This window comes from Linepithema humile, chromosome 3 (genome assembly GCF_040581485.1).
Source record: "Linepithema humile isolate Giens D197 chromosome 3, Lhum_UNIL_v1.0, whole genome shotgun sequence".
Lineage (NCBI taxonomy): Eukaryota > Metazoa > Arthropoda > Insecta > Hymenoptera > Formicidae > Linepithema > Linepithema humile.
Genome location: NC_090130.1, coordinates 24,412,129 through 24,424,045, shown reverse-complemented (window position 1 = coordinate 24,424,045; position 11,917 = coordinate 24,412,129). Strand labels below are relative to the sequence as shown.

At 34.8% G+C, this 11,917-nt stretch overlaps 1 protein-coding gene across 2 annotated transcripts; it reads right to left on the bottom strand.

Moving 5' to 3' along the window:
* Positions 1–36: 36 nt before the first annotated feature.
* LOC105668805 (enolase-phosphatase E1-like) lies at positions 37–11,329 on the bottom strand. Of its 2 annotated transcripts, XM_012361416.2 has the most exons (7): positions 10,495–11,329; positions 9,772–9,873; positions 8,701–8,891; positions 7,826–7,958; positions 7,610–7,733; positions 6,090–7,472; positions 37–667 (listed from the first exon to the last, which is right to left on the bottom strand). In XM_012361416.2, exons 1-7 carry the CDS (start codon positions 10,594–10,596, stop codon positions 567–569), a joined length of 2,136 nt encoding a protein of 711 aa, XP_012216839.1. In that variant the 5' UTR covers positions 10,597–11,329; the 3' UTR covers positions 37–566. The 2 variants fall into 2 exon arrangements, with proteins under 2 accessions (XP_012216839.1, XP_012216838.1); XM_012361415.2 differs by lacking the exon at positions 37–667 and having other exon boundaries at positions 1,609–7,472; positions 10,495–11,325.
* Positions 11,330–11,917: the final 588 nt, after the last annotated feature.

The following is an 11,917-nucleotide window of genomic DNA, read 5'->3' as shown; positions in this document are numbered from 1 at the left end:
TAATTATACAACTATGGAAAGAAATGCGAGAGTATCTCACACTTTAAAATTGTGTATTTTCAGTACCAAATATCCAATACATTTTGTTCTTACAGTTACAATGCAAAACTTAAATAGTTTTAAAATTGGCATCCCAACAACAACAAAAAGCATTATTCAAATCAAGAGTATATGTGATTTCAATTAAATACAATAAAGTTTTAACAACATTACAGTAATCCAGTGAAGCACCTGCTATTTAAAAATAAAATCATGTTGGTTAAAAGATATACACCGACAACATCGTACGTATATTATTACACATTATCATCGATTCAATGAAATTTACCAGTAAATGCATACAAACATCTTGCATGTATCAATCAGCTGTTAAAATTAATGAATAATAAAAGTATAGATTAACGTAATAGCTTGCAAATTACGCTGCTATAACTATTACTATGTCGTATCGCGGTGAGTTACATCTAATGAGTTAATCTAATATTACAAACTAACGGGGGACGATAGTTAAATGGACGAGTTAAAAAATCAAAGATATAAGTCGACTAATGGCGCTCAACTTATGTTTAACTACTTGTAGCAAGTATTGTTTCTAATCTCTTATGTCTGCTCTTCTCCTTGAAACTATACCAGCCAGCTTCTCCATTCCTATAGGCATTCCTTGAATCTGTAATCAGGATGACTCACTGCATCATCATTTAAAATTTTTTCATCAAATTCACAACTTTCTTAGCAATAATGTCGAATTACAAGCAGTAAAAATGTAATTTTCAGCGAATTAAGCTTTAGGATTGAAAGTATGTAGCAATTCTTTCTCTTCTTTCAATTTCTAAATACATTTTAATAGATTTGTAACTTTAGGATTAGTAACACGATATTTGATTTAGAGACTGAAAATTTATAGCAAGTAATGTGTTTCATCGCCCTTAATTATGTATGATTATTTCGTCAAAGAATTACTAATTAAATGCGTCGATGATGAGGCATCCTGTATTTCATTGGCGACTGGAACATGAATATCATATATAAGTTCTGTGTAAAATAAATGTTCACAATTCCATAGCAATAAATCAAACGAGATTGTTTGGTTTGTCAAAAATAACGCTTTTCAATGCGTTCGATTACGAAAATGCGATTCAAATATCGAACCAAAATATTTAGATTAATAGATTAACATCCAACCGTCTTAATTCGTTAATTCGTCTAACAGTATTGCTACATTATAAACGCAGAATGCAAATGTTATGATAAGCTTATGATAATTAGAGGACAGTCTTCATAATGGCTTAGGAACTATACATATATATTATCACGTAAACTGTACTTTATGTATATATAGACGTATCTCAGATTGATAATTTATTATTCTTAAATTTGGCATCTCGATTAAGAATTTTACCCGAAATTATATGAATGTAACGAATAACAGACTATCCAATTGGCAAATTATTCAATTGAAAATTGTCGTACAATCAACTAACAATAAGCATATGTGTACAGTTCATATGTTCTCAAAATCACACATATAAATCCTTAAGTTTTAAATTCGCACACGTACATAATGTAGACGTATTACATGGGAGACGGAAATGAAAACGCACATTGCAATTCTAGTTGCAAAATTCATTTATTTTGCTCTACTAATGCAGTCAAAATTCAGAGAGAACAAAATTTATTAATTCATTCTGTACACAGTGCATGTCTTTCAGGATTCGTATTATCTAAGAAACATATATAAGATATCATCGATCGCGTAATCGATGTGTTTAAATAGTAAATTAGAACAAACCAAACCAAATCGTTAGCGTTTTTACAATCTACCGTACACACATTGATATTTGTGATAACATCGAAAGACAATGATTATGAATGAATAATCTATTTTCAGGGAAATGTAAAGCAATTTGCTGAAAATATAAAAAAAAAAACACAAGAGAAAATATATGATGGAGCGGGCTTGTAGGAACAGTTGTTTAAAAATGGAGATCAAGCATTAACTGAATGCTAAATTTAGAAATATTTTAAATTACGGATAAAGGAAAACACATTTAAAATTATGAATTTAGTGTATTAAAATGCTTAGAACATTAAATTAATATAAATAGGTAAATTTCCAACATAAAAGATTAATATAAAAAGAATTAAAAAACTGTAGGAATAAAGTTTAATATTTTTATCCATCAATTCAACAGAGTTCTCGAATTTAATAGAAATATATTGGTTTTGAATTGTTAAAATCAAAATTAGAAAGAGCAAAAAATCAAATTTTCTATAAATCAAATATAATACATTAATATATTTTTAGTTAATAATATTCCTCTAAATTTGAAAATTGATATTGCTATTACTGTTCTTGTAAATTAATAAAATCAATTTAATAAATTTATAAATATTTTTAAATATTTTGACTTAAAAAATTTGTTAATATTTGATTTCCATTCTTCCAGCAGGGACACTATCTTTAAAAGTTAGCGTGAGAAAGTATCGATAAAGTTCTTATGTCTCCTCTACAATTATATTGATGTATTAGAGATAGTATAGCCAATGAGTTACACAAACAATAATATTGATAATGAATACGAGGTTTTGTTAATAGTCCTATGTTCGATGGATTTTGTTCGATCGTCTCATTCGTAATCTTAACGCTTTGAAAAGAGTATCCGGTAAAGTAGTTGTGAGTTACAATCGTAAAAGCAATATTCCGGGATTCTCTTCTCGATTTTCGCCAGAGTCGTAATTGGTAAATCTATCGAAAAATCACGAAGCTCCGCAATGACGTAACACACACACACTGTCCTAGAAACATAATTACTTAGTAATAGGAAGATTGATATGGATATTTAATTGAACCATTTTTTGTCGTAGCGTAATAAATAATGAGGCAGTGTGTTACATCGAGTTTTTAGTCGCCCATAGTCTTGTATACGAATTAAGATCTTTCCTTCCTCGTATCTGGAACTTGTCAAATTTGTTAAACAATCGCTAATATTGATGCATCTAATACAGTTTGCATGATAAAGTTTTATAAAAGCCTAATTGGAAATTTTATATTCTAAAACTTCAAGTCAAATGCAAGTAAATAATGGCAGTATATGCAAATTTCTAAATATAATTTTTTTATATGTATTTCAATGAAATGCTAGTCATTGACATGATTACCATGACATTGAATGTATTAAAAGAGATTACACGAAGAACACGCGGGGTGATCTGAGATTTGAGCGTGACTCGCACTCGAGCGTGTGATCAAGATGTGCACTTCGGCTTTCTCAACTATCGACGCAAAACAGTAGTATGAATGATATGGAGATGATGATTTAGGCGATGTCGTGAAAGTCAGCCGAGAAAGGCCTCAAGCATATCGTCACCTCACCCTCGAGTCTTAATTTGTGTCATAACGATGGCAGTTTATCGGCTTTCATGGTATGCAATGATATCAATAATCAGTCGATGACAGGAAAATCAGACAGGAAAAGTCTGAGTTTGTATCGTCTCTTTCTATCATTTGGATTTCTCAGTCAACCTGCACGATTGGTGCAACCTTCCCGTTTTCATTCTTTTCATAGATCAATCTCTAAAAATCACTATTAAAACATGCATATACAAGCATATATTCGATGGAATAAATAAATTATTTCGGTCATGTAAAAATCATTCGACCACTGATCTCAATCGTTGTGCCTCGAAGATCTTGGCATTAAGTGCAATGACGAGGCGGAAAAACGAGAGTTTGGCTACTTCCGAGACGAATGATGTAATAGCGAGGATGATCGTCGCAAATATCGAACCGTCTACACCTCTTCGAAGAAGACGACTTACAAATAAAATATATGCGAGGTCTGTCAAGAGTATATATATTGTAAAATATCAAATCGTGTTTGCTCAGTATCGGTTTCCCGTTCGCTTTGTTATACGCGTACTTGCGTAGACATTTGAGACACGTCGTGTTCCTTTCATCGCGGTCTCCCTAGCATAGTCGGCGAACGTAACATAAATGAACGATGCGAAATCGTCTATCGATCTATAGAAATCTCCGCCAGTGATCTCGACTAGACGCGGGCATGCTATATCCGAATAAAAATAATAATCGCAACGGAATATCACCAAACAAAGACAATCGTCTTCGCGCATTGATAACAACGAATCGTTTCGGGAGAGAACCTATTTCTATCAATATTCACATTAAAATCACAGACAATTTAAGGAATGGACATAATGAATAACAGTAAACGTAATAATAATCAATTCTATGCCGAAAACGCGATCCCATTTTAATCGCTATTGTTATTTTCTAATATAATGTTTATATGTGCGGTTTAAAACCATATTGAGCATCACAAAAATGCGCAAAAGTCTACGCGTAATAAATTTATATTACTATATTGTAATTTAAGTGAAGTAATCGATACAAAATTACAATGTTCGATTTGCTATCGCTTATCCACTTGGATTACATTTAAGCGCGATGATGTAATAAGCATTACGCGTGGACTTTGCATCTATCAATTTACAGGAATGACAGAGTAAATCTACGAATCGATATGCTCTTCCGCGAGTACTTTTTTATCTTTTCAAATCTCGTCACAATTCAATATAGAAGAGAGTGGATCTAATTGGTTACGTAACATCAATTATAATCACCGGGTCAATTTAATCAAGTAACCAATTTAGAATCATTCGCCTCTAAAATCGATTCCAAATTAACTTGCACAATAGAATATCAAAATAAAAGTTTCAAACATTTCGACAAAATATTTCGCGACATAACTCGTTATCGATTACGTATTGTAACGTCCATTATGAAAAAGAAAATGACATTATGCGAACCATGTTAGGCAGACAAACGATGGCAGAAAGCGTATCGATGCATAAAAGCCCTATGATTAAAAAATTTCTAATTATCTTCTACAACAAAAACGCAATGAGCAAAACTTAACGCAATCGAGTGAATATTACTGCGCGATGTATCCACAGTAATTATAATATTTAGATACGAAATGCATTGTTTTATCAGTTCTCAAAGTTAAATACGTTGTGTGCGATGAAAGTCCATGATATAATCTAAAGGCCAGAGACTGTTCAAGGCGTTGCAAATTCAGTCTTAAATTAATTAGTCAGTTTAATGATTATAGCAGTAAAATAAAACATCGATTAGTTAATAATATATGTATATCAAATCGTCAAGAAAAAAAAAACCAAAGAAGAAAGTCAGACTTCGAACTGCGAAATTTATTTGGCACAGATGTAATCGATATTTTAACATACTGCAACTATATTGGGATCCTATCCTATTAGTTTTCACGTATAATCGTTCTGTTTAGGCGGTATAAAAGAGACGTCAATATATGTCGTGTAAAAAGTAATAGTAGCGCTGGAAAAAAGATTCTCAAAAACATCTATTACGACCGATGACGTTCGATTACTTCTAGACCGATCACGCGCGAAATTACAGCTAAGAAAGTTTTGCAAGTTGAATCGTCATAGGTCACTGTCTTCCCTCATAAAAATCGTCAATAATCGAAGATGAATCATTATTAGGGAAAGCACATGTGATTGGAACTAACAATATAAGTCGACTTTCACGATATAGGGAACGTAATTCAGTATATATACGAGTCAACATAAAACACTAACGATATCGATGTCATACGAATAGAAACAGCCTGTTTCGCCACCAAAAAGAGTAAAATGTACAGTTATATCGTGGTACCTAAGAAACAATCAAATCAAATCTCAAGCGTCTTTCGTATCATCCTGCTATTTCTTTTTTCCCCTTTAGTTATAGTCGCCGAAACGAACGGTAGTTTTACGAACTACATCTTAAAGTAACGACGTCGTTGACGCGGTACGATTTACGTAAAGTATATGGAATCAATTTATATCAGTTTATACCTGCGAATAAGTACTTGTGGATTGGGGTTATGCATGAAGGGCTCCTTAAACTGTATAAGAACAAAGTTAAGACGTCGCCGCTACAACTACAGGAGGAACAACGTCGGGTTCTCCGGCACCGTCAGCTACGGTGGAATCGACGACCTTTTTAACTTTTATAGACTCGGCACTATTTTCTGACGAACTTTCCGGCTCACCGTTTTGCGCTGCCGCCTCCTTGCTCGTCGTCTCCTTCGATGACCCTTCGTTCAGTCCGTTACTATGTAATTTGCCATCCAACACTGGCACATCTGTATCTCCGTTTTGCGTGGTTCCGTTAAGCTTTTGCTTTTCCGAGTCCACTGTATTTTTGTCCTTCGCGTCTACCACATTCTCTTCTTTCACTGCCGCTGCCGCCGCCTCCTCTTCCTTCATTGCATCCTTCGTAGGTTCGTTTTCACGTTTCTCAGCATCAGTTGCTACCGTTTCCTCCGCTTTTATGCCTTGGGGCGTCTTTTCATCCGCCTTTTCGGATTCTGCGACTGTTTCCAAACTTTTCTCCACGGGTGTTTCAGTCGTTGCTTCTTTTTTAACATCTGTCGTACTGGTTGTTGCTTCCGTGTCTGTTACCTTTGGCGGTACTGTGGTTTTTTCCACAGCTGGCTCTGTAATCTCACCATTTTCTGCCGCAGTTGTTTCCATTTTTGTTACTTCTTCTTGTTCACTCTTTGCTAAAATATCCTTGCTTTCAGACGTGCCGGAAACAATCTTTGATTTTTCTTTAACCTCCTCCTTTTCCGTTTTCAAGCTTTCTTCAGGTTTATCATTTTTGTCACTAGTTTGTGACTGCGGTCCGTCATCTACCTTTTCGTTACTTTCAACCTTTTGAGTTTTATCGGCTACTTCAGCCTGGGCATCTTTCGCAACGTCTATGGAGTCTTCAGTCTTTTTCTCGGAAGACGTGGAAGTATTTTCAGATTTTGACACAGTCTCTGGCACAGATACATCCATGGAGTCATCGGGAGTAACTTCAGTTGCGGCTACATCTAAGTTATCTTCAGTCTTTTCTGGTGTGACTTTATCGCTGTCTTTTTTGGCTAACGTCGCAGCGCCATCCTTCATAGTCTGCTTCGCACCTTCAGAGGAACTTGTATCTTCAATCTTATCCTTAGATTTGGCATCATTTGATTCTGTAGTCGGAGTCTCACGTTCAGAATTTGAAGAATCTTTTTCAATCGCCACTGGTTCTTCCTTTTGCGCCGCGGAAGTCGAAGCATCTTCTGATAGTTGCTTCTTTGCACATTCCGCTTCTTCCGATTTAATCGTTTCCTTCGCATCGTTTTTTTCGACTTTTTTATCGCTGACGTCAGTCATTTCTACATCTTCAGAAGTATCCATTGGTTCACTGTTGCCAGTCGTACCTTCGTCAACTTTTTCATCCGTTGTTTCTAACTTTTGCCGTTTCGTAGATGTTTGAAATGTCAAATCCAAGAACGATTTAATAGTCGTATATGTAAGTTTTTCTTCATCAGTCAAAGCGGCATTACCCTCACGTACTACAATAACTGTTGATATACCTGCTTCCTTGGCAGCTGCGGCTTCTATAACGATAAGACAAAAAAGAATGAGTAAAGAAAAAATATCTGCAGATATCATTCAAATATGATGTAATAAACCCTATATGCAATATGATATATTTAATATACTTAGCTCGATATCAAAAAGAAAATTTACAAACCTTTTACAACATCAGTAAGAAAAACAACATTAGATGGTTTCTCGTCAATTTTACTTAATATGTTTTTATAGCTATCACATTCTTGCTTGGCACCTACTTCTGTATCAAAGAAACCACTGAAATACTGAAAGAAAAGGATATAAAGTTTAAATATTTCATCCAGGTATCTCATATTTTTAACATACATTGTACATTGTATAATTGCAGACACCTTACCTTCAGCAAATCGCCATTTATAGAATGTCCAAAAAGGAGCTTTTGCGCTTCAACACTACCGCTTGAGTAAACATATATTTTTCTCGCATCGTTCGTCCATAATTCAAATGCTTTCGGAACATCTTCATAAACACTAAATAAGATATACTTTTAAATCTTAACTATAAAAATATCTTAATATTTTTATCGATTTTTAGTCTTAATTCTTTAATCGATTGAAGCAATTATTTCATAATCGTATTCAATTCGAGAACTACTGTGCTAGAGAAATTGTTCATCCACAATTCAAATTAGAAACATACATCTTAAATAATAAATATATACTTTAAAGCTTAACGTTAGTAGCAATTTAATTTTTTTAATCAATTTACTATTCTATAGAATTAGAAATAAAGATAAATAAATAAAATTATTTGTGAAACAATATTTCCATGGTATACTTGTAGCTTAGAAAGAAAAATTTTAATATGTTCAATACCTATATTCATAAATTAAAATAATGAAAAATATCAAATTTAAAATACAAAATATAACCATCACAGAACTTTTGCCTATATTATTCAACATGATATATAGTCCTATATAAAGAATAAGTATAAGACAACTGAAGTGAGCCCAATACTACATATTCACCTCACTATTTATTGTGATATATATATGTATATATTATCTATAGCATATTATGTAAATTTTTATATAAATGCATGTAAAATGAGTAATGTTACTTTTATACCTAATCATATATAACTAATATCTCTAATATAATGTTACTTGTACAGAATTGCTAAATACTAATATGAAAGATCTTTAAGCATTATAGATTTTATAAAGACAATAGAAATGTGGAAACATATTGTAGATGAGATTGAACTTACTGAGCTTTAACTGCGCCTGTTTCATATGCTTCACGCCACATATGTCCTTGCAATTGTTTCAACGCGCCTGTTTTACGATCGTTATCCATTTGCCACAGAATGTTTTTTAAAAGCGAATCTTTCTCTTCTTCAGGCTTATCACCAGCAATCGCTACAAAGCCATCTAATTTATCTTCCTCATCCTTCTTTGCCTAAAAAAGGAGACTAGTAAACTATTGGTAATATTAATAAAAGGAAATAATAAAATATAAAACAATAAAATATACTATCCAAATATACCACTCAAAAAAGAAAAGAAATTATACAAAGTTATTTTCAATTTGTTCCATCTATAATCAGTACTTATAAAACAAACTTAATTATTGATGCATAACATAAAGAAATATAAATGTTTAGTTAATAAATATATACAATATATTAAGATGTAAAACATAAAATAATATCAAGTTTAATAATAGACACAAAGAATGTTGATATAAACCAAGATATTCAAAAGATAACTATATTAACATTGCCAAGGAAACAGGAAAGGATAAATATATTTTATGCTCATCTGTTATTAATATTAGATAAATTCTGTGTTATAAGAATAAAATATAATCATTTCTTATAGTAACATAATAAAGTTGTACCTGTAAATGGTTAATTTATAAGTATTTTATACAAAATTCACCAGTTTTCAATTTTTATATTATTTTTTATATTATTTTTATATTATCAGCATAATTATACTAAATTAATGCTCTTTTGTGATAGTATTATCTAACACATTTTAATGCAAAAGAATTTGAACTGAAATCTAATAATAAAATTCAATCCATCAATTTTGCTACGGTGTCACTTATGAAAATTATTATTCTTACATATTACTCAAAATTTGAATTCAAAATATTTGTTCTTTAAGATATATGTATATTAAAAAAAAAAAATAACACTCAAGACTTTAACACAATGCATTATATACTACTATTATATATTTATCTCACAGTTTCAAACAAAGACATTTATGTCTCACTCCCGATTATGTTCTTCATCCTGTAAAACTGGTTGGAATCAAAATCTCATATTTACCTGCTCCTTTAACTTTTCATAGTCTTGTTTGAACTCCTCAACCTCCCATTTTGTTTCAATATAATTTTTCAAATTCTGACGCACATAGGGGAAGAGGGTTTCCTGCAAGGAAAAAAAACAAGCCGTGCATGAGGATCACCTGCCGTCGTGAATTGTGACGGAAAACGTTCGCCGGGAAAAATCGAGCACGCGTGTTCCGTTGTTCCCGGCGGCGTCTCGACGCGCCGCGTCAATATACATACCGCGACCGATATCTATAAAAAGATTGCAGCATTTGTTTTTAAGCCCGGTCGTTATAGATCCGAAATCAGCCGTTCTCGACCAAAAATATGTCTTATTTTTTCTTCAGTCGAAAATTCGAACCGTCGTTTAAATTCTTTTCGAATCGCGATTGGATTCACAAACACGAAGGTGGTGGTGGCGGCGGCTCGTGGTCGAAAATTCGCGATTCGAGCCGGCACACCGCCCCGACGCGAGGACAATAACCCATCGCGAAATTCGACCGCACATATACTTGTGCGATAAGGAGGAGATGAGCCTCTTGCGAAGACCCGGATAACTTTCCCGGCAGAGTGCGAGTTCACGAAATATTCATCCAGAAAGTTCACGACCGGACCGCCCAAGAATGGAGCGGTACGAATTGATACGGCACGATGCAGCCGAGTTACGAGACGCCGCCTCGCGTTATCGCTAACGCTCTGCTTCTTTGCCTTTGTACTTTACCTTTACGAAGCTGATGCTCGTGGTGGTGCCCTCGATGTCGACGAGCACCGTCCTCGCGAGTAAGGTCTCATCTTGATCCTGGCTGCGCTTTTCCCCGGCCATTTCCACGAACGACTCGCCCACGACCGTAGGATTAATAGCGGTGTATCTATATGTATGATGTTCCCCCTCGGTTAGGTTGGCGCTCTCACGCTGTGTATGTCGGCGACGACGCGTTCTTGTTGGGAGCCGGCGAACGAATTCGCTGTTGGCCGTACGCCAATGTATACGTGCTATGTGTGCGCGTGTGAATTTGCGAGTCCCCTCCGCGCACGGCCCGCGCCCTGCTATGCCCGGTAACCAGATCCGTATCGATGTTTGTCGGGTGCCCGGACGTTCTTTCGGTCCGCCAACCTAACCTTCCGGAGAAAGTAAAGTTTTGAAGCGCTTTCAAAAAAATGCGTGAAAAATGTTTGAAAGGTTATATTATCTTGATATGATATTTTCAACTAAAATTCACGTCGATACGATTGATAATCGACACGGGCGAATAACCGACTGCGTCGGTTTTTTCAGAGACGGCCTCGGGTTCTGCGATAACTCGCGACGAGTTTGCATCGAATACGAAACCGCGGCCCGTATCGGCGCGTAGACGGTATACCAGTGTGTGTACTGCGAATCGCTCGCTCCCCCTCGAGTACGTCCGATGAACGGTCTTGCCGTGTACAACCCTCCTACCTTCGAAAAAATTATATGCCGGCGAATCTCGCGAAAAATGATATATTTCGCTGAGTTTTCGCAACACACTGGCGTGAAAATTTGCGCTGTTCCCTCGTTGCTCTCAGCTGCGACAAGAAATGATCGATTCGGCCGAAATACTGTTCGAATATCGACTCGGCGGCGAACCCCTTGCTGATATTACTCCGCGAGAAAGTAGTTCCGTCGTGTGTTATTTTTCGCTGGTTTTCGAAAAACAGCACGTGACTCGGTGAACTTTGATCGCTTCATTTGAAATATTGACATTCTCATGGTATTCTACCGCGATCTGGAATGCAAAATAAGCGTTTTGCCATTGCAACTGACGATCGAGAATTCGTCTCGATTGTGTGGTCGCTCATGGACGAGCATGGATGACCACCTGATTTTTGCGCCAACGTCGCGTCCATTTAAATTTCTGCGTAAAACGCACACGATAGTAGCCATTTAAATTTAAATGACGGCGACCACGCTGCTTTATTGTTTCGGCAATGTTGTGCAATACGAATACACAAATCATGCATGATTTGACCACCATAGCACTTAAATATTAATAATATTAAGATATTACTGTGAAAACTTTTTGATTATTCTAAATAAAATAAAAATATCGGTATTTGATTACAAAAATGTGGAATAGATCTATTGTTAAATCTAGTAATTACACATAATATATGTAAAATTTATC

What these genes read in the sequence shown, in the direction of transcription:
- LOC105668805 (XM_012361415.2), bottom strand. Translation starts at nt 10,596, where the DNA reads ATGGCCGGGGAAAAGCGCAGCCAGGATCAAGATGAGACCTTACTCGCG. An exon ending in CGAGCATCAGCTTCGTAAAG is followed by an intron (nt 9,874 to 10,494) that starts GTAAAGTACAAA and finishes TTTTCCTTGCAG; the next exon opens with GAAACCCTCTTCCCCTATGT. An exon ending in ACAGGCGCAGTTAAAGCTCA is followed by an intron (nt 7,959 to 8,700) that starts GTAAGTTCAATC and finishes TATCTTATTTAG; the next exon opens with TGTTTATGAAGATGTTCCGA.